The 23,013-nt window shown below is 39.7% G+C and overlaps 1 protein-coding gene across 1 annotated transcript in view; it reads left to right on the forward strand.

Annotated features, from left to right (window-relative positions):
- CAPRIN2 (caprin family member 2) overlaps window positions 1–21,750 on the forward strand; it is a 33,324-nt gene extending 11,574 nt beyond the window's left edge. The window contains 15 exon segments of the mRNA XM_032107182.1: window positions 142–303; window positions 798–841; window positions 2,181–3,026; window positions 8,190–8,321; window positions 8,518–8,605; window positions 9,048–9,103; window positions 9,704–9,805; window positions 11,459–11,569; window positions 12,203–12,355; window positions 15,370–15,553; window positions 17,138–17,323; window positions 18,628–18,728; window positions 19,490–19,556; window positions 20,825–20,967; window positions 20,970–21,750. Coding sequence (XP_031963073.1) covers window positions 142–303; window positions 798–841; window positions 2,181–3,026; window positions 8,190–8,321; window positions 8,518–8,605; window positions 9,048–9,103; window positions 9,704–9,805; window positions 11,459–11,569; window positions 12,203–12,355; window positions 15,370–15,553; window positions 17,138–17,323; window positions 18,628–18,728; window positions 19,490–19,556; window positions 20,825–20,967; window positions 20,970–21,395 — 2,801 coding nt within the window. The 3' untranslated portion in view covers window positions 21,396–21,750.
- Window positions 21,751–23,013: the final 1,263 nt, after the last annotated feature.

Genomic DNA, 23,013 nt, shown 5'->3' on the forward strand with positions numbered 1-23,013 from the left:
ACATTTTATTGCTATAGCTTGATAAGGTGTGAGAAACTGCAGTTCATATAAAGGGAGGAAGTACCAAGTCTTAATCAGTAATTTGAATACCCCTTAATTTCAGGTTTTCCTATTTTAACTTTATGGACTTTTACTCTTTAGATAAACACATGAAGGACCTGTTATCCAAACTTCTAGACTCTGGCTACTTTGAAAGTATTCCGACTCCTCGCACCACTGTGCCAGTAAAAGAATTGGAAGAAGTAAATAGAAAACCTGAGAAAACAAGACAGATGTCAAAAGGAGAGCCTGTCAAAGAACCAGGTGGAATATTTCGGGGTTCAACTTTTATATCAGTGTTGGGAAGGGCTCAAACTGAGCACTGACTGTGCATAGCTTGGCGCTAAATCTGATGCTGTGCTGTTGCTTACTTGCAAGGTAGTAACTGAAATGGAACCTGCAGGGCTTGCAACCCTATTCTAGCTAATAATGTAGAAAAAACATTAATTCATAACAATACAATGCTATTGCCCTCTGAGCAAGTTGAAGATGTGGGAACTGTCTGGTGTGTAGGGAATGTTACATATTAGGATAACAAAATTATGAAGACTATAAAATGTTTCTTGTTTAAACTACTGAAACTGTAAAAGCTAGTCATACAGTAAAAGCTTGTCTACAAATAGAATGGCAAGCTCAGCTTTCAGAATATCTGGTTTAGCAACTGGTACTACTATTTAAAATAGATTTAAGGAGTTGCTACTGTTTGATCTGCCTTTCTGCATTTGATCAGTTGAAACAAATTAACATCCTTTCTCTAGAATCCATTATGGAGCTTATGAAGTCTGAAATACAGCCACAGGAGGTAAGATACTCTACTGTTAATTGCTTGCCTTTAGTATTGTGATTTATCAGACACAAATGCTCTTTTGCAGCCCTTTTTTAAACTTAAAAAGGGAGTCTGAACAGCAATCTAGGTATTGCTGGATGTAGGAAGTGTTAAAGACTTGCTTACACTTCCATTTGTAACCCCAAATTTATGGCATCTGGGATCTTTTGGGATAAATGGATCAGGATTATATGAAGCAGTATAGTACTTTAATGCTCTGGCACTTTCCTGAATAAAACAAAGCATCAGCCTTTAGAGTGGAAACACTGATCTTTTGTGTACTGTGAAATAGAGAAAATACACATCTACTAAAGCTTTCCATAAAAGCTAAGCTTGTTGCAGTAGGCTTGATATTGGTGGGGTTGAGAATGATGCTGGTCTTACTCTGATTTGTCAGGAAGGTAGGAAACCCAAGACAGACTTGTGTGCACAGGTTGTGTAGACCTGTTTCAGCAGCTCTTCAGACTCCCGTACTCAAGCTTTGACTGTCAGTAGCATAGAAATCATTAGACCTGGTTCAAAAGGTGGGGAAGGGTGTCTCTTTTCCAAGTGGAAATACTGGTTCTTAAAATGCTGAATCCTTGTTTCCAAGGTGTCCCACTAGAGGGTGTACTCTAGAACAAGTCTTTGTAACTTACTGGTAGCACTGTTACCTAACACTCATCTGATGTCTAGTCAGAAAAAAGATCTCAGCCAGTGAGCCTTGTACATTCTTCACTTCATGTATTTATTTCCTGTTCATGACAAAGTGGTAACTTAGAAAAACTTAAGACATCATCATTGAACTCTCAGACTTACTGACACTAAACAGCCTGCAGTTGAAGTCCAGTGGTACTAAATCTGAGAATATGGTGACATTTTAGTATTAAAACTCCACTAAGAATGAGGGTTATACTTGGTTACTGGGTCTAATATTTTGGGGCACTTAGCAGAATGTCTAATATAGTACCAAGGCTTTGTAGGTGCTTAGAAGGAGAGCTACCTTTATAAAAATCACAATTAAATATAGTATTGTCACTGTCTAGGAGCATCAGGTAGCACTGAGGATAAGGGCAGTAGATTCATTCAGCTGGGTTTTACTTGTGCTGTTCAGCACTGTTCCCTGTTTCTCTGTGGCATGCCAAGCAAAGCTAGTCTGCAGTGTTGCAGGATAAAGCCATGGCTGTCCACACAGTTTCTATGACTAGTGCTTAGACTGTCTAGGCTCTGCTTTTAGTCAGCAGTTTTCAGTAGCTGGGTGACCTAATTTAACTGACCTGAACTGTAGTAGCAAAATGTATTCTTGGGAGCCATTAAGTTTCTTTGGTCTATATAGTTTCTCAACAGGCGTTATTTGCCTGAGGCAGAATACTCTGTCAAGAAGAAGCCAGAAGAGCCCAGATCTTGGGAAGCCGAGTGTGCTAGAAAGCAAGAACCTCCAAAGTCCTGGGAGATGCTTGTTGATATTGAAGAGCAGGAACAGAAGCAGAAACAAGAGATCTTAAAGCCTTGGGAAGCTCGTGTTAGACAGCAAGAACTAAAAAGACCAGATTCTCCAAAGCCTTGGGAAGCTCGTGCTAAAGAGGAGGAACAGAAGCGTGAGTCTGCAAAGCCCTGGGAGACCCGTGGGGAGGAGGAACAACAGAAGAAGCTGGAAGCTCCAAAGGCATGGGTAGCACGTGTCCGAGAGGAGCAGGAGTCTCCCAAACCCTGGGTAGCAAAGGTTAGGGAAGAGCAGGACCAGAAGAAACAGGAATCACCTAAGCCATGGGTAACAAAAGTTAGGGAAGAGCAGGAGCAGAAAAAGCAGGAGTCCTCAAAACCTTGGGTAACCAAAGTTAAGGAAGAACCAGAAGAAAAGCGGGAATCTCCAAAACCTTGGGTAACCCAAACTAGGGAGCAACCAGAACAAAAGAAGCCAGACCCTATGAAAACATGGGAAGTGCCTGTTAGGGAAGAGCCAGAGCAAAAGAAGCAGGAGCCTGTGAAGGCTTGGGCTGCACATGTTAGGGAGGAGCCAGAACAAAAGAAGCAGGAGACTCGAGAGGCTTGGGAAAAAGCTGACAGGCAGCAGCAAGTGTCATCACCGCAGTTACAGAACCCTCCGAAGTCCTGGGCAGCTGCCAGTATGGGGCCAAAGGAACAGATGGGGCCAAAGAAGTTTGATATGGAACCCAAAGAAGTGAGTTGGCATATGTAGTATTATCTGTCATAAGCTTTTGACATTAGTGTATTGGAATAAAGCCACCTATACACCAAGCAGAGGTGTATAAGGTGTATTTTGTAGGCCAATATTTAGACTCCCATTTCATTCTTTCTTGGGGGAAATACTTCTGGCAGATAAAGTTTATATTTGAATAGCAAGATGGTCTGCTTTGTTTTTTACATCAGCAAAGTATTGCTGTGTTTGAACCTTGAATAACTGCTTTATGCATAAGACAGAAGAATTAACTTGGTTCATCTGTAGCTATTGGCTCTGTCCACTGTTAGCAGTACAAAGCAGGTATGACTCATCCAGGGATCAAATACTTTGTGGCTGCATGCAAATAACACTTCAGTAATTTTTAGGCTTTTGATTAAAATAGCTGCTGATTCAAGAGAGATCTAATGTCTAGATCAAGCAATACCAACTGTACAGGGGCTTAAATATGTATTTCCAGATGAATGCATAAACCATACTGCTGTCCTGGGACTCTAACAATAGCAGAGTGTTAGAAATGTAAAATGAAAGCCATTGCATGGCTTACAGCTGAGCAGGCTGCTACCCTTTGGGCACATTACCTTCTTTCTCACCTGAGCTTGGGTAGCATTAACGCTGATCACTGTAAAAACAGGTAACTGAGCTCTGCTATGTCTGCCTTAGACACTAAGAGAAGCGTTACTCTAAAGGTAGACTTGAGGAAGAAAATATGGGGAATTGAGCACTTCTTTGTGCACAGTGTTGTCACCACTACTATCTTCCTGCAAGAAAGCAGGAATCAGTATGTCCCATGTTACTCATGGCAAATGATTAAGCTTGTATCTTGTCAGTAAACTTGACTTAAAAAATGGATATTCTTGTGCTTAGAGGCGAGACCGCAAACAGAAGGTTGAACCCGAGATTAAAAGAGTATGTAACATGCAGCACTGGGTAACAGCATGGGATTATGGTGTTTCAGCTTGATCCATCTTTACACTAAGCTTTGTAGAATCTTGTGTCCACTGGTGGTGGTGGTGGTACAAGTAGAAAAGCTGGTTGCCTCACTAAGTAACTCTGAGCACAAATAGGTGTTGTGCACCCAACTATGCACAGTATTCCTGTAACTGAAACTAGGTATTGGAATAGTCTCAAGCACTTGTAAGGTGCCTTGGAATTTCTGGTGTCAGATTACCTTAAATGCAAGATGCTTCCTAATGAGAAGATACTTCCTCTTGTTTTTGTATGGGATGGATGGATGGCTTAAGTGGTTGAGAAAACTTTGCTGCAGCAAGTAAAAAAAGGGTTTCCAGTCATCTGGAGAAACTTGCAAACGGCTTCAGAATCTCCCTGGTAGTGTGCAGGTGTGCATATACTGGCAAAATTAAACTAAATGCTGGAATGTGAGGTCACTGAAGGGGGATTGCTGAATTAAGTAAACAAAGAGTGTTTTATAATATTCAAACTTGGATTTACATAGACCATAGGAAAGCATCAGCTGGCTTTATTTTTGCTTAGTAGCTATTGAGAAATCCTAGTATAAAAAGTATATTCAATAGAGTAGAGAACAGTGTACTGTCAACATAACTAGTTTCCATAACCAGCTTTCTAAAAAAGACATCTTCGACTTGAGGTCCATAAAAAGAACAATTAAAATCATGTTAAGCTCTTCAGATAACAATCTCTTGCACTTGCTTATATAAAAAAGAGGCAATGCAGTGCTATAGTTGGATCTGTTTAACTCTGAGAGAATCTATAAATGCTCTTGTGCAAGGATGTAGGCATGTCAGATAAAAGACTTGTGCCACTGCTGCTGCCCTCTGAGCTGAAACTGTTAGAGCTCTGAGGTCTTTAAAAAAACCTATGTTTTGAGGTATTTAAGTATGCTTATTTAACTTAATGTACCTTAAGGTGCCATACCTAAGAAGCTGAGCCGAAGATAGAAGGGTGAGCTGATGTGCAGACCTGTTTAACTGTTGTTCTGTTTAAATGTTTGTGCAATCTGTGGACCAGCAAACTTGGTTAGAGCTGAATTTGTGGCCTGCTACAGGAAAGCAAAACAGTTTGGCTTGTGCTGTCATCCAGTGTGTTGTTTAATTCACACGTGCTGTGAATGCTGCTCTGAGTAGTAAGCAGATTTTAATTGTGTATCTACATGGCACAGCTGGCAATAACTGATTACAGCTTAGGTATTTCCACCTCATTTAGTACTCCATAACCAACAAACCTAAAGAGGAATTGAAGTCCTGTCTCACAGAATGAAGTTTTACTAGTAAATGAGATGGTTGAAGCGGTATGTTAGTGGTGCATGTAAGCAGACCTTCAGTCTCTAAAAATTCCAGCTTTAACAGGAGTCCTTGGTATATTGGCACTCTGACTAGCCAAATTCCAAAGTGGTCATTGGTTTGTTTGCAATGGTTTAATGGGTCCTAGAACAAATTCTAGATGTTTCACCTCTACTTTCAGTCAATTCTCTGGATGTAAGGCAAGACACTTTTTGCTGAATGTGTAAGTAGTGTTGAAGCTAGGTTTCAAAAACATTTCTTATGACAAATTAGACCCTCAACTTACTAGTGCTGTTAAACTCTAGTGGTTCAAGCAACATTCAGGTTAGTGTTAAGTGATCTTAGCATGTACAGGTTTGATCTGAGCCAGACTAGCAGGTCAGAATCTGCTGCTAGTTTTTAATGACTACCAGAAACAATAGTAGGCTAGAAAGAAAACTTGGTTTAAAACCATCTTAAATGTCAAGTGCCTGCTCTTCTTCAAAGCATCTCTTTATAAAAAGGCATAAAAACTGAAATACTTTAATTTCCTGATACCTTCCTGTATATGATCTTATATTGCACTTAAGTATTGTAGTTTTGAATTCCTAGGTACCAGCAAAGCAGCAAGTCAATATGAGGCTGCTTCTGGCTGGTGTATTTTAATATATATATGAACTAGAAAATAACTTCTATGGAATGGAAAGTCTCAATGTTTCAGTCCTGGTTTAAAGCCCTGATATCATATATGTAACCCTGCCTTCTTGTACTTCTTGAAGTAAAGAATGCTACCAGCATAATGCACAGAGTGTGAGCTGGGGAAGGAGATAAAAACTCTGACAAATTGTAGAAGCATACAGGAATTTTATCATCTTTGGAAGCAATGTCACTTTGAAAAGTGACAAGTCTTTTCTGCTTCTGTGCTCTTGGGGCTTTTTCAGCTTTTTTTTGTGTTTAATGTACAAGTCTCACTTATGTAGTTAGTGTACTACCTTAAGAGCTTTAGACTCTGCCAGACTTGACCTAGTTAGGTGACTTAAAGGTGAAAGGCTTCTGTTACCCATTTTCAAACATACAGAACCAGTTTGGTAGTGTCCTTGTGTCTTAGTAGAGATGGTAGTGAGGAGGAAGAGGGTAACAAAAGCATGAATCAGTTTGACCCATACTGGATTTACTATGACAGCAAGTGCTGTAAAATTAAGACTATTTGCAAGTGAGGACTGAAAGTGATGGACAAAAAGATTCAGATTGCCAGTAACTTAATCTATAACTCACTGAGATTAACTTTATTCAGCTGTATCTTTTTTCCTACGCTAATATCCTTAAAAGCTTTAGTTACTGTTCATTATTGGAAGCTATAGCAATATAAACTTGTATTTAACGGGTAGTCAAAGGTAGTGCTTGTGCAGCAGAATTTCTAATTAAGATAGAGCTGTACAAAGATGCACTCTGAACTCTAGAATGAAGTAAAACTTCTCACAGCTGATCAAGCAGCTATCATGTGGGCCACACAGATACTAGAGACGGAGTCCTCCCAAGTTAATCATGTGCTTTAAGCTTCTTGCCTGTGCATGGTATTGGAATTTCTGCGAAGGCCAGAGATTAGTTTCAGATAACTGTCAAAAAGGAAATGCAGGAGTGTTCTTAGGCTTGTCCTAAAAGTGGACAAAGAGCACTTCATCAGTTTGTTATGGATTTAGTGTGACAATTGTCATAACACAAATAGCCTTCTGCTATATATTTTCCAATGACTTCATGCAAATACTCGCTAACACGCCTGTACAATATATTGAAGGAGTAACCTCCTGTTAGAAACACAGGTGTTGAAAATAAAGGCTTTCATATATTCCTGCTATCTCAACATTTGGGCTAGTTGAAATAATGCAACTAAATGTCTTCAGATTTGCCTCCCTCTAGCTGCACAGGCAAACATAAGAACAGCAAAACTTCAGAGAACAACAAAAAGTTATTGGGTTAAAATACTTCTAACAAGCCTGCCTCTTCTCTGAGCTGCTTTCAAAAGATGTGTTAGACTATCTAGACAGTCTAAGATTATTGTCACCCTTTAAACAACAGGGCTTCTGCTACTTAAGGAGCTTACTATTATAATTTTTCTGTTACCTTAGACTGACTTGTTCTCTGACAAAGCATTTCCCTCTTTTAAAGTGGAGTGAGAACCAGATGGGATGAACTCTTAAGGAACCAGCTGAAATACTCAAGGAGTGATAAAGCCCTGCAAAAGTCCATGTTAGGTTGTTGTGTAGGAGCACAGGTATATTTATGCCAAATTTGGATGTAATACTTTCTGCAGGAGCTGGTGCATTGAGATCATCTGGCTTTTTAGTAGAAACGCTTTGGTCTCATCCCAAGTTGCTTGCTTGCAGTATATCTCTTAGGTGCAGTTTTTACAGATTGTCTGGAAATGCCATCCTAATAAAAGATCTGTACTTACTGGTGTAGGCTTTCTTGGGAGGAAGTAAATCTTGAGTGATGCAGCTTTGATTTTTAAGTTTGCTCTGTCCTTCAAATTAAATGTGACTGTCCTTAGACACAAGTGCCTAATTTTGCACTAGATGCAGGCAACTTTACATTAGACTATAAGAAATTGAAGTGAATTAATCTAGTGAAAGGTGTTCCTGCCCATGGCAGGGGGGTTGGAACTAGATAATCTTCAATCTCTCTTCCAACCCAAACCATTCTATAAAATATGTGGCTTAACTAGTTGTAGCAACAGGAAGATGACTTTTTTCTGATAAAGCGAAAGCTTGATTCAAGAAATATCAATAACAGCACAGAATTCCTTGGCCCACAGTGTCTGACACCTCTTGGTTGCTCTGGAAGTGTATTGGATAAGGGATCTTGTCCTGCTTCCAGTATTAGATTTAATATAATTTCTCCTTATTAGGTGCCTAAACCTGTACATCAGCCAGCTGCAGAATTTTGCTCTACTTCAACTCTTCCAAAAGATCCAGTATTGAGAAGGGAAAAACTTCAGGATCTGATGACTCAGATACAAGGGACTTACAACTTCATGCAAGTATGTTTTTCTGTGCTGTTGTAGCACAAAGCTCCAGTTCCTACTGGGTTAGGGAGAACAGTGCTGACAATGTGTGTTGGCACTGAATGAATGAATTTACCTCTAATTAGCTAACAGCAGCTTGTCAAGTGAGAATGTTTCATTTGTGTCTAGACTTTAATTTTTTTTCTACCCAATGGTGATCTTTTTTTGAAAGGAGTCCATTCTGGATTTTGATAAAGCTTCACCAAGTGCCATTGGTTCATCCCAACCTCCTTCAGTTACTCCAGCAAGTAGTCCTGTAGGTAGGTGATACTATAAGTGTAAATGGTATGTAAAATTTTGCAAGCACTAACAGGGTTTGCTTGGGCTGTAGATCAGTAGGCCTGGTGAAGATAGCTTGTTTAATTATAAAGAACAGACCATGCTAAAAGACTGGGTGGATCTTGGGCTGTAGATCTCAATTACCCAGTTTATTAATTTTTTTCTTAATCTGGAAAGTGGGTATCTCTTCTGTGGTAAAAATATTTTTATCATTGAATACCTGTCCTCTTTTACCAAAAACCTGAAGTTTTCAATTGGGTGTAGTTTGCTGATGCTAGGTTTAAATATTTGCAGTCCACGTGATAAAAATAGTTTGTATCTTCACATACCAAATATTTTAAAATAACAGAACTGCACACTGGAACTATTATGCAGTGTTTGAATTTAAAAGTAAATGTTGCTTAATGCATTCTACTTTTACAGCTTCAAAAGAGCAGAAACTGCCAAGTCAGAGTGATTTTCTTCAACAGCCCCTTCAGGTAAGTTGAAGTTAGGGCTGCCCTGAAGAGGCAGATAGAAGTTATTTACCAGCATGGACTTATACTTGAGTTGTTTTTCTTGTCAGTTGCTTTGTATTTCATACAAGGTAATAGCTTGTGAGTCTAAGATCACTCAAATGCTGACAAAGCTGGCTGCTCTTCTGGTTGAAAAGGGGCAATAAATGCTTGAAAATTCTTGAAGTATGTTGAAGACATGCTGAAATAGCTTGCATATTTTACCTATAGATTCAGGTCATAGCTAGTAGTTGTGTGCGGAAGAACAGCTAGTTTCTTTCCTAGGTAGTGCATGTTTCCATTTTCAAGATCCTTACACCAAAGATTGTGTCTCAAGCTTTGGTAATTGTGGTTAAATGAACCTTAAATTGACTCGCTGTGCTTGCATGTCTTGTGACTTTTGCTTTTAAATGTTTCCTTGCCACTAACGAGAATTCCTAGAAAACTGACTAACTGGTCAAAACACTTTGGTCCCTGCCTTATTGTGAGGCTTACTTGGACGTGCTCAGGGTGTGAGTCTTAGTGAAACCAAACATTTACGTTCAATATTTTCGAAACCTTCTCTCTGTCTTCTCTCCTTGCAAGCCTGCTGCTTCATCCATGGCACTGCATGGTTCAAACACTTCCCTAGCATCTGCTGATCACGCTCTTTCTGGCTCTGAAACTGAGGACTTGGTGACACCACAGGTACCATACCCTGGGGTTCACTGGCATTCAGATCTGTGTGACAGCCAGCCCTAACAGAAAGCTGAGCTGGGGCCCTCCTGAGTAGCTGTACTTGAACAACATACAGGGACAGAATGCAAGTGGCAGCAGTAGTATAGCCTGCAATCTGGAATACTTAAAGATGGGTGGAAAAGTCTTGCTAGTACTGCATGAATGCAAAGTGAACAGTCTGCTTCTTGACACAGGAAGGGTGTGGGATGAAAAATGCTCACTAAAAAGTGTGGTGCACATTCTTGTGGGAACATGGGAGCAGCATAAATATTTGCTTTGGGTACAGTGTAGAATATTCCCTCTAATGATGACAAAGGTTGCATAAATTTGGGATGGGTACTGTCATGAAACAGCAGAACCTGTGTGTAACCTGAAGACTGAGATGTTCTCTCAATCACTAACTGAAGAAATACTGGGAATCTGACTTCCTTATGTTCAGCTAAGACCTAAAGCTTTGCTTAATTGCATTTATGTGCAGTTAAATCTTCAAATAACATTCAAATAGTGTTTAGAGCTGAGAAGTTTCAATTTATGCAGATCACTGTCTTAAAGATCTCTTGTGAGTTGTATTGCTGTGTTCAAGAACACAGCTGGCTCTTTCCTGTTGGACTCTATAACTCAGAGTATGTAGATCATAATGGGAAATGTTCTCTTTACATTTTTTTTGCTGATGTACATGTTACCAGCATACTGTGTATGTAGTACTTACTTTTTCTCAATATACTATATAGCTGAATATAATGCTCTGACAGGGCTATTAGTCTTACTACCTCTTGAATCAGCAGTTCTGTCCCAATTCTTGACACCTTCTCTCACTTCTACAGTGCCATGAGACTCCTTGTGCTGAGAAGAATTCAATGATTTTGCTGTTCAATATGCATCCAGAAGGCTTGTGCTGTGCTATAAAGTAGAACATCTGATTTAGTAGAATGTTCTGAGATTTCTTGCAAACTTATTGTTTGGAATTTGGGTTGCTTGTGCCCAGGCTATCTCTAGTCCCTTCAGCTTGAAGTCTAGTGTGTCTTTCTTTCCAGGGAAAGCAGTAGATAAGTTTTTGTTCCAGCACAACCAGGGAATACACACCATGGCGACAGTGCTCCTCCTGGTGTGCAAGTACATCCCAGTGCTGTCTGAGGCACTGTGATGTGTACATGGTGAGCACAGGACTGGTAGTCTTTAGCCCTAGGCTCTGTATTTAAGTATTAAGCAACTCCTAAACTTTACAAGTGCGAGCTAACTACAGAACATGCAGGCTTTGCAAAGCCTTCTTTGACAGAGCTTACCAGAAGCTCAACTTATCTTTCCATTTGATTCAGTGAGACAGGTGTGTGTTGCAGGCTTCACTGTAAGTGCTTGCAGTAATCTACTGTTCTTAAAATGATCTGACTTTGCAGGGCTAGTTGTACAACCAGTTGTGTAAGAAGAGTAATCTAAATTTGGATCTCTAAAGGTAATTACTTGAAGCTTTGGTTAAGATGACTGTTTAGTACTTTGGCTTTGGACTTAATGTTTGTGCTGGTCTTTCAAAATCTATTTGTTTCAACTTTTCCACTGGTGTTTCATAGCTTTACCAGAACTCTGTAGTGCTGCTTGTAATAGCAGGTGCATTATGGCTTCTTCTAGGCAGCAACATCACTTTCTCAAGAGAATGAGAAATACACTTCCCAGCCTCTATATCAGACAAGTTCACGTATTTCTGAGCCACTGATACCTAAAAAGATTGAAATTGCCCAGGTGAGCTATCACAAGTAAGGTAAATATTTAAGTTGCTGAAATGGTAAGGCTCTAGATGTGGTCCTTTTGACTCCTGATTCCTAAAAATATTGGTATTCTAAATCAACATTTCATTTTGCCATCTGCACAGCTGAGGCCTAATGCTGGTTAATACTTTGTCTGGACAACTCAGCATTGTTTCTAATCTGAAACATAATTAAGTTGGAAAGGGAAAAAAATCAGACCCTCTAAATTTCCTAAGTTCCTCCAGAAAAGAGAAGTAATTTTTTAATATCAGCCAAAGAATCTTCTATTAATAAATGGAACAGAAAGCATTCTGTGTGTCTTTAGTGGTAGGGAAAAAGTACTTAGTGTCTCTTTATTGTGATATTATGCCAAAGAATGGTATGTATAGTAGCTCATAGGCACATTTCACTTAATCAGCAGAGACTGCAATAGAAGTACTGTTTGCTGAGGATGCATAGCAAGATTTGAAATTGTAAGCAAAAGCTATTTTGTAGCTCTACTATGTCCAAATGTCATCCTGTAGAAACTGCTGACTTCTGTCAGGCTAGGCTTTAGAACAAATTAACTGCTTCTGTTACTGCCTGATAATTATCAAGTGACCTTTCATTACATTTGTTCTTCCCCCAGGCAACTATTCCCCTCCCAAGTGAGCCACAGTCACCATTGCCTACTTCAAGCACCCCCATGCCATCAGTGCCACCAGCGCAAAGCTTTCAGTCTCCTCCAGCAAGCAGCAGCTCTGTCACAATAACAGCAGCTCCCTTTCAGGCTATGCAGACTGTAAGTATGCAACACGCAGAAAGAATTGACAGTGATGTAACTTGGGACTAGCACTGAGGAACTGGCTTCTCTTGGAATAGTGCCAAACTCGATAGATCGTTTTGTTTTAACAATAAAACCTAGATTAGTCCTCTGGTTCTCTAATGCCTTCAGAACTTAAAACACATCAGCTAAGAACAAAGATCCTGGAAAACACGTCAGCTAAGACCAAAGATCCTGGTTTTGCTCTGTATAGTCCCCAAAACACTAATACTAGGATATTTTAGTAGCCTCAAGGAACTAAGAGGGAGAAGTCAGGCCTGAAATTAACAGATTTATAGCTATGCCCTAAAGTAAGGTTTGATGTTACAGTTTTCTTGGGAAAAGATTTCAAATTAAACAGACTTCACTGGAGAACAGGAATCCTGAAGTATATAGCTGTTAGGACAAAATGCTTTCAGAAGCCTGAGTTTGTCTTGCTGCTTTTTATAGTGTTTGTTTCAGTGGGGTAAAACTCAGTCCAATGGAATTACGGAAAATGTCTTTTTGGTAAAACTGGCGTTGCTCATTATCCTAAGTTGTTAACAAGCAGTCAGTGTACATATCCAGGAAACAGACCAAACAGTCTGAGATGTTTGCTGCAAATATAGAGCATCAGTAATAGTGTATGGCCTCAAAAAATAGTATCAAACATTGTTACTTCCTGGTAATCTGCAGTGCAGGCTTAGAGAGGTTCAGAGGAAGGCTCTCCATTTCATTAGGTTCAACTGCAGAGAAGGTAACATTGTTTACTCCTCTGGTACGTTCTTCAGAAGATGATACAAACATTCATTTAATGTTTTCCTCAAAAGCAAGCTTTAGATTCTCCAAAGGCATTCTCCATTTTAATGAAAGTACCAGTGCAATTCACAACTTGCTGGATAATCTCTGTCTTGCAGTATGGGGACATATGTGGTAGGAGCTGGTGGAAGAAGGTAGCTAATAGCCTTTCAAATCACAGGAGTCAACAACTAAAACATCTGAGACATCCTGCTGTGGTCTGTAGTAAAATCACTGCATTGACTTTTTCTGCTTGGTTTTCTGTATTTGTAGAAGAGGTCCAAGTAGAACCTACCTCAGAGGCACAGAATTGTGATGCACATTACAAATAAGTGGTAGGGAGGTGGGTTTTTTTCTAAGCTAGATATGTTTAAGTTATGCGAAGTGGCTAGGTGGTGATTTTCTCCTGAAAGTGGAGAAGTAGCAGCATGCTATGATTGAGGAATCCAGAGTCTTTTGGGGACCCAGTCTATAAGGTAAGGGTCTGTCATGGTATAAATATGGAGTCTTGGTCTCAGTCATTCTGGTTATGTCGGAACTTGTCTGTGTTCAGAGTGCTTTGATCATAACAATACCACTGAAAGTTCACTTGAACTAATGCCATGTTTTCAGAGATGTTAAATGTCCAAGATTGCTCTTGGGATTTTTGGGTAAACCTGGCAAACATCTGTCACTAAGTCATGAAGATGTTCATTCCTCTTGTAGTGGTAGGAATATTTAACTTTGCAGTGCAGGGTTCTCTTCTTCCCTACATTGCTTAGATTCTCATTGCTGCCAGGAAAACATAGCCATTGCACTTGAGTAGATAGCCAGGATAATTCCTTGCCAAATAGTGGTATCACAGTGACAGTAATGGAAGTATCTGATTACAGGTTTTCAAACATCCTCTTGCTGCTCTTGTGCTTATGGAAGCTTAAAGGCAGACTTGGCCTGTAGCCCTAGTCCTTGATTTGAATTCCACCTCTAACCCTCACTGCAGGAAAAAGCAGACTGCTTGCTACAAATACTTCAGCATGTGGGTGTTGACAGCCTGACTGCCCTGCATTCTCAAATTTCTTTTAGAAAAAGGATTAGCTTTGGATCACTTTGTTTACCAGATGAAGTGATCAAAATTAAAAAACCAACCAAACAAAACAAACCACCAAAACCAACAAAGCCTGTTTTTTTCACAGTGGTTCAAAATTTATGCTCAACACTTCAATATCATGAGGCATTTCCATGCTGCCTCTTAGAGGCAATACTGGGTTTCATGACCCTGGAAAAAGTATTTGTTTCTTGCTTTTTAATTAAAGGGCATCAGCAAATGGGAAGAATTGTCAAGCTGTGAAGCTGTTTCTTGCATCGTGTAGCTGTGCCTTTTGCCCAAGTCTGTCTTCGGAGAGTTTATAGTCTTGGAAAATGGTCAGATACATGTGTAGACTCAGTACCAGTAGTGCTGACAGTTCTTTATGTGAAATTTAAATCCTTTTAATCAAAATAGACTTTGCCTATTTGATGTTGATACTAGTTGATACTTTTAACAGCATTATTTCTGGTGATTGTGTCATTGGCTATAAAGTAATACAGTCACTGAAGTGACTGGAGTCTGGTTGATTAGATTTAACTAACAGTAATATCTGCTCATCATTTGTACTGCCCAGACTATAACATTTGAATGACAAGGCTCATGTAGGGTAAGTGTTTACTCTTGGGGAATTTTAAATGAGTAGAAAAGATGAAGTTGACTTTACTGAAGGGGTAAATGATGTCTAATATGGTGTCTGAGTGGATAGCAGTGTTGCATCAGGTTCCAAGACACATATAAACACCCAGGTTGTTCCTAAATGGGAATATCTCATCTCAATGTAAGCTGTCCCAGCTTCAGGTTGAGCTGTAGGACAGGTAGTCAGTGGATTTCCCATAGAAGGAAAATAGCTTGTTGTATGGTAATTGTTCTACTGATAAGAGTACAGTAGCTCTGCTGATAGAGTACAGTAGCTATGGTCAATCAAGCTGTTCCTTGGGTACTAGCTACATAAACAGGAGTGTGTTCTGTGAGTTTACTGAGAGAGAAAAGGATGGGTTGATGTATGGTGTTCTTGATTATTTCTAAGAAACAGTTGGTGTTCTAGAGATGTTAAAAAGCATATGGATTTAAACCACAGCCTAGCAGGGTGGTGGCATAGGTAGAGACTTTAGCTGGTAGTGTTAAGCACTCGTTTTCAAATATGTTGTAGGTATTTAAAGTGAATGCACCACTGCCTCCACGTAAAGACCAGGAAATTAAAGAGGATTCTTCATATTCAGCAGGATATAACCAGAGTTTCTCCACAGCAAGTACACAGACTCCTCCTCAATGCCAGTTGCAATCTTCTCATGTTGCAGAACAAACCTCTCTTTCACAAGAATCTCTGTCTTCAGGTGAGAACTGCACTTGGATCTGTATTTCAAGTAGTCTTTAAGTATGTTCTGTTTATATCACTATTTAAATTCATTATCATGTGCTGTTGAGTTCTTCTAACCCAGTGAAATTCTTAACAGGTGCTACATAAATGTCTAACATTAGGCATACATCAATTCTAATGTAGTTGATGGTATGTAAACTTAATTTCAAAACTGCTAGCAGGATGAAAGGCTGGTTCAAACTTGTTTCTATATTAGATGAACAGACTGTTGTCACTTACATGCCTGAATTTCTCAGCAGTAGGTGAGAAATTCAAGTATGTGGTGATACTTGCCAGTCAAACAATCATTTGCTTGGAATAGCAGCAATGATGAAATACTCTTATTTAAAACCATTAATCTGGTCTCTGGTAGTTGTGCTGTCAGTGCTGGGAGCTGCTGAATGCTAAGTAAGAAAGCTGGGATAAGTTTTCAATCTGACCTGAGAAGTACCGAACTAGTAAGTGGTCTTGAGCTGTTGCATTGAACACAAACCTGACCTACTTGACATTCAGGTAGTGCACCGGGTGGATTTGTATAGCTGGCACTAAATTTGACATGAAACTGGCCCCTAAATATCTTGAAGTTTTAGGATGAAAGAAAGTGACAGCTAGGGATCTGTATTCATAACGCTATCTAATGAAATGGCTCAAGGTCATTTAAAACTGCTGTTTTTCTGCCAGAGTGGTTTTCATAGGTCTTAGGCTAGAAACAGACTGGTAGTGTGTGAAGTGAATGAGACATTAAGAACTCAAAAGAACAGTGTAAGAGTAGCAGTCAGGAAAGCATGTTTAGCTTCAATGCTCTTTCTGATATCTGAGACTACAGGTGATAAGCATTCTGTACTTCTTTTACAGAAAATTGTAATTTTTTGATTAGCCTTGTGCAGTGACTCTGCACAGACTTCACGTGCAGAGTGTTTATACTATTGTTTTGGATCAATTTTAAGCTTTTTGGATTGAAATAAAGCATGGTCTTGTGGAAGTACATTCATGGTTGCAAGGTTTGTATTTAAAGCTAACCAGTCACTCACCCCTGTGAGTGAAAAGCATTCTTTAATACATTTTGCTTGGAGTTGAACTGCCTAATATGTGGTAGGAATGCCTGTTGAAGAGACTGAACCCAAATATCTGCTTTCCATAGCCATCATTGCTATCTAGCTGTGGTGGTTTGTCTCACTGTTTCAACAGATGTCAGTACTGAGGTGACCTAGTTTATCAGTGAAAATTCTTAATCAAATGTTATTTGATTTTAACCTAAATTGGGTTTTTTCATGCTGCTGGCAAGCTTGTTCTCACCTATGCTACTGACTCTTGTTGAATGCATTAGGGACTTACACTGAGAGCCTGAGCTGTCCACAGTAGACTTTAACAAGCATTACACCTTACAAAACAAAGGGAAGGATCCAATCACTTAAATGAAGTAATAAAGGGACAGAAGAACAGAATATTCAGAGCAGCTTAATTGGTCTCTGAGTGTCCTAATGCTGCCCTTGCTTCTATGCACGGTAACTTACTGCAGTTATAAAAAGCTTTGAATTCATGTGTGCCTTCTGTTTTTAAGCAGTGAACTATCAACCTGATGGAGCTGTTCCTGTTAGCAATGGTAGCCTTGCCTTTTATCCAGCACAGGCTAATGTTATTCCCAGACCCCCTCAGCCTTATCTCAACAGTCGTGGGTCTGTCAGAGGATCTGCTAGAGGTGGAAGGTCACTGGCTAACTCGTATCGCTCCCCTGGTGGGTACAAAGGTACGTCTGTATTTGCTATCATCCTAAAAAAGATCTAATGTACTACCACTGGAACGTGATTTAACACAACACAGTATTAAATTCATGTTCTATATATATGAAACATCTCAAAACAAGGCTGTAAGGGCAATGTGCAGAGAACGGGGCCCTCTGTTGTAGAATTTAAGGAAGTTCATTCTGACTTTTATTTGTGGTCCCTGTACTTGAGATGTCAAGCCAAATGGCAGAGCAATTTCATAGCTTCCCTAAACATGAAGATAGGAACTTTCAGTAACAGGTTATTAGATTACTCATATGGACTTTTCTGTTGGCAATTTCACTTGCTGTTCTGAACTTTTTACCCACTTAATTCTTTCTCCTGGCATCTTGCTGACAAACTGGGCAGGCATCTTTCTTTTCAGATATCACTTGCAGTGTTTGCCCAAAATAAGGTATTTTTTGCTTAGCACTGCTCACTTTAATATTACCAGCAGAAACCAAGATGGGGGAGAGGTTCCCAATAGTGAAGAGCCCTTCTAGATGAATTACAAACTGAAGAGCTTTTTAAGAGGAGGCTTATTTGGTCTCTGCAGACCAGTTATTCTTTTGCTGCTAGCTGAAGTACTATAGAGAGTTTCAGCTGACTTTAAGCAGTTACTAAATTAAGGTTGTTGGTAGCTACCAGCTGCAGGTTGTGGCCTATTCCCCTTTGAAGTGGAAGGGCATTTAGTCTGTGATAGGTGCTTCAGTTGTTGGGCTGAGCCTGCTCAGTACCTTGTAGGAACATGTACCAGATGATGAGTTTTATAGTTGTGACTTAACAGCCGTCCGGGGTTTGGTGGTGTCTGGTATGGAATTGCTTGCAGCTCTGCTTTGGTAGTTAAATTATAGCTTAAGTTAGTAAGCTAATAGCTAAAAAGGCAAAAATTATAGTAACACCTAAATGTATAACAGTAATAGCTCAGTGTATGTAACAGCAAAAGAAAATGTTTCTTAATTCTACCTTAAATCCCTTTTCTGGAGTTAGGAAGCTTTTCAGCTGTTCTGGGACGTCCCATTAGTATCACAGGCAATGGATAGGGTCTGATATTAATATTTTTAAACATGCAATTTTGAGATGGCCAGTGTGTAAGTTATGAGTAGCTAATGAAATGCATTTGTTATAGGAGTAGCAAGGCCCCTATTCAATTCCAAATTTAAGAATAGCTGTGTTACTGCATAACTTAATGTACATAATTGCCAAAAAAAGAGTTATAGTTATATTCTGGACTTGTAATGCAAATCAAACAATGAATGATACTGAATAATCAACTCTATTTGAACAGGTTTTGATGCTTACAGAGGTTCACCTTCATTAGCTAATGGCAACTATGGCCAGTTACAATTTCCTGGTAGAGATTATGCTGGAATGCCATATTCTCAGAGGGTAAGTATTGACTTTATTTCCAGTAGCCTTCTGCTGTACAGGAGCCAAATCTTCTAACATGGTAGCCTCTCATTATCTTAACAGGTGAACTATTACTTACAAGCTAGAGGTTAGTTTTGTTTCATAGACAAACCCTTTTGTGGAATGGTAGACAGCAGCTGAAATAAGTCAGTTCAGAAAGGTAACATCGCTGTATGGCAGGTTGATTTTAGTCTGAAAGGAATCTTTGAAATGCAAACAGATGGTAAATAACATATTGTATGAGTCTAGTCTATTATTTTAAAAGTTGGTTCACTAAAATGCCTCTGTAATGTAAAATAATGAACACCTAAATGGACTGGCTGAGAATGTGGTTAGGCCAAAAAACATGTGCCCCCCTTCCCCCCCCCCCCCAAAAAAAAAAAAAGTAGGAAGACAAAGGTTCCTGGTGGGTTCCTGGTGTGAGGAGGGTCTGTCAGTGTCTTTTGTGCAGGCTCATGGACTTTGAACAGACATGAGATTTAAGGGTAGTGCTCATAACCTCAACTGAGTCCATAGTTCAGAAGCTAACTTGCTACAACAGGCATCAAAGTAGATCTTTAACTTCATACAAGCTACTATAAAAGTAAATTTTCCATAAGTAAAGCTGTTTATCTGCATCTTGTTTCTGAGCTCTGTCACTGTCTATGCTAGAGATTTGAATAAATTGAGCAAAAAAAGTGTATTTGCCTCACTTGAGTTCAGATTTGCTTATAGCCATCTTCCTAACACTTCTCTTTAAGGATGTTAATTACCAGCAGTGCTATAAACGAGGTGGGATAAGCAGCGGTCCTCGAGCAAATTCAAGAGGTAAGGCTGACATCAGTGGTCCAGTATGTGCTTGGGCATTGCAGCTGGGGTGTTACTGGGAACAGTGTGAAAAGCAGAATACCATCACTCACCTAACAGATTGAGCTTGGTGTAAGTTAACCAAGCTTAGGTGGAGGCTTGAGTGCGGTTCTTACACGGAATTGCACAGCAGAAGATTTAATTTTACTATTCTTAGTCTGGAGTCTTCATGACCAAGTTCTGACACAATGGTACCTTACTGAATGTCACAAATAACCTGACTAGGAAAATGCACTCAGGGCAGTTCCCTGTGTTCTGGTTGGAGTCCAAGCATGAATAGCATGTGTTTTGAAGAGCTGGAAACAAGATGATTTATTCCTATTCTGTGTGCTGGAAAAAGAGGGACTTCCAGTGCTACAGATGAGAAGTGAGATGAAGAGTAGCTGTAGATCACTATTTTAGAGACTGAAGGGAAATTACGGCATACCGTGGAAGCTGTTTTAGGGTAAAGCAGGTCATATCCTAGTTTGAGGGATGATTCATAGAATATACCTCAGAAGAGAACTAAATATGAGATCATGGTGAATTAATAGCTGATAGAAGTACTCATTAGCATCAAGATCTCATAGCAACTTCACTTATTTTACAGTTTGTTTTAAGGTGTTGTTTCCCAGTGGAAATAACAATGGTTTGCAACTTGAGTGTGACTGCTCTAAATTTCTCAGATTTATTAATTTTTTCATTATAGACCCTTTTAACTTGAGTATTTGAAAAGATTAACAGCTTTAATTGGGGAGTGAGGTGCAGAGAACTTAAAAGCAACTCTAGTTTGTCAGACTTTAAATATTCTAGCATCATAAATTGGTAAGGTCTATTAGAAATGCAACTACAGTGAGTAACATGAAGTGAAAATTCAGATCTTGAAGGTGCCGTGGCTCTCACTTTGTCAGTATTTTTCAGCAATTCCATTTTATTTCCCCTCAGAAGTTAGCATATGCTTTTTAAGATGACACATGTGACATACTAAAGCTAAAACGATTGCAACCTACTGCCCTCTCTTACTTAGAAGTATAAGAAGTAATTGTTCATTGCTCAGTTATGTCCCATCCTGCTCAATGCAAGTGTGATGAATGTAAGCCCACTTCACAGTTCTGTTCTCACTGGGGTCCTTTGACAACTTGCTGTGGCTGAAAGATCAATCTGCTGCAAAGCCTGTGTACTTGCTGCTTGAGATTATGCCTGCAGGCTTAAGGGTTTTAATACTTACAGCTGCTAATGGTTCTTAACAGCAGGGTGGAGTGACTCCTCTCAGGTGAGCAGCCCAGAACGAGACAATGAGACCTTTAACAGTGGGGACTCTGGGCAGGGAGACTCCCGCAGCATCACCCCTGTGGATATGCCAGTGACGAGCCAGGCTGCCACCAATACTCCCAGTGCAACGTCTACCCGCTCCCACAGCAGATGAGGGTTGCCTTCTCTGCCGCTCGAACATCCAACCTGGCCCCTGGAACTCTAGACCAGCCCATTGCGTTTGACCTGTTGCTCAACAACCTTGGAGAAACTTTTGATATCCAGCTTGGTAGGTTCAACTGTCCCGTGAATGGTACCTATGTCTTCATCTTCCACATGCTGAAACTGGCTGTCAATGTCCCACTGTATGTGAATCTCATGAAGAACGAAGAGGTCCTTGTGTCAGCCTATGCAAATGATGGGGCTCCTGACCATGAAACAGCTAGCAACCATGCAGTCCTGCAGCTGTTCCAGGGAGATCAGATCTGGCTACGGCTGCATCGGGGAGCCATCTATGGAAGTAGCTGGAAATACTCCACCTTTTCGGGATACCTCCTTTATCAGGACTAAAATCCAGTGGCGATGTTTACAAAGAGCTGCTCCAAACACCTTGGTGAGGGGGGTGGGACTAGCTTTGCACTTACTACTGACTTTATAGAGGATATGTTGTTCCATTAATTGGGGGAAATGGTGGTCCTGTTTTGCAAGGTGAAATCATGGAGTTGGGGTACTGAATCAGCACTAATTTGGCACTTTATCAGTTGTGATGTAGCCTTGCTAATAAAGCTGTGAATGTATATTGTTTGCACTTACCCTAAACTGTATTAATGTCCAGCTTACTACACTATTGATTGCCTCAAGTATGGGCTATTCACAATGCCTTGTTGTGCCTCAATAAACAAGTTAATATGCATTTTAGTATTAATTTTGCCTGTGGTTTAATTTTAAGACATATCACTGTCCTTTTTTCCTGATTTGGTCTGTACATGACTATTACACAGAACTGGTGTCAAGAGTTTCAATAATTTAGGGTAATTTGTATTTAACTGGGATTATTTGGTTTTGTTCTTGCTTAATGCCATTCTCAAGAGTGTTACCTTGATCAAAATGAATTCAGGATTTAGTTACCTTCTTTCTTTTCAACTGAAAGGTCAAGAAATTACAAGTGCAATGCTACATACTTCATTAGGACTACTTATTTTAAATACATACCCTGTCAAAATCTAGCATGGTCATAGCCTCAGTCCTTCAGTAGTGATGTGGTTGAAATTCTTAAACCTGAGAACAGTCACAGAAGGGGTTGGCTTACACTGTTATTCAGCTGCAATATATTTTAAAGTTAAAATTCAACTTTATGAAGCATAAATGTGTATGGCTTCCCCCTGCATGAGACCTGAATCAGATTTTTATACAGGTTCTTTCCTCATTTCAGAGAACTGCTGAGGAACTTGGTATTTGTTGTTGAAGCCTGGTGCTTGCATTTTAAATCAAACATGAATACAAATGCTAGGAAGCATTTCTGAAATCCCTTTCTTACAGCTCCTGGGCTGTTTGACCAGCCTTCAGTACTCTTGTGGCCTGAGAACTGAACAGCCATGATGTATGTCCTTGTCGAAGCTGCAGTGTCAAATACTATAAATAGTTTCAATGTTTAAAATGGTAATATGAACTAGTAAGAAGGTAGGTCACTGGCTCTCTCATTTCAAAAGCTTCAGTAGATTGTTTTAGCAGTATAAAGCACTTATCTGAGTGTACTAAATTAGCTGGTGCACAAGCCTGACTGGTATATCTAAGGCTGAAGCAGAACTATGCAAAGTGAAAGGCAGCTGAGCTATCTGCTTATTTAAATAAAAGTAAAAAACCTAAACTGAATAAACTTCAAGCCTAGTATAAAGCTGCTGTTTCTTGTTAAGTGGTTTCACACCTTCCAACTTCAGTTTGCCCTTACTGCCATGCAGATGCCACAACAAGTCTGGCATGACTTCATAAAGTTACTGGCATAAAGATCTTGATTTGTTCCAAGCTCAGCTTTTTTTCCATACAGATTTTTAGAGGGTGATCATACTTCAAGTCTTGTTTTAGTTCCTTTGGCAAATTTTGAGAGGAGAAGTTGAGGTAGGAGAAGCTTTAGGGAACCTAGTTTTTACCACTACAAAAATGTCAAGCCTTAACTCTTGTACACTAAGCC

Source organism: Corvus moneduloides, chromosome 4 (genome assembly GCF_009650955.1).
Source record: "Corvus moneduloides isolate bCorMon1 chromosome 4, bCorMon1.pri, whole genome shotgun sequence".
NCBI classification, from domain to species: domain Eukaryota; kingdom Metazoa; phylum Chordata; class Aves; order Passeriformes; family Corvidae; genus Corvus; species Corvus moneduloides.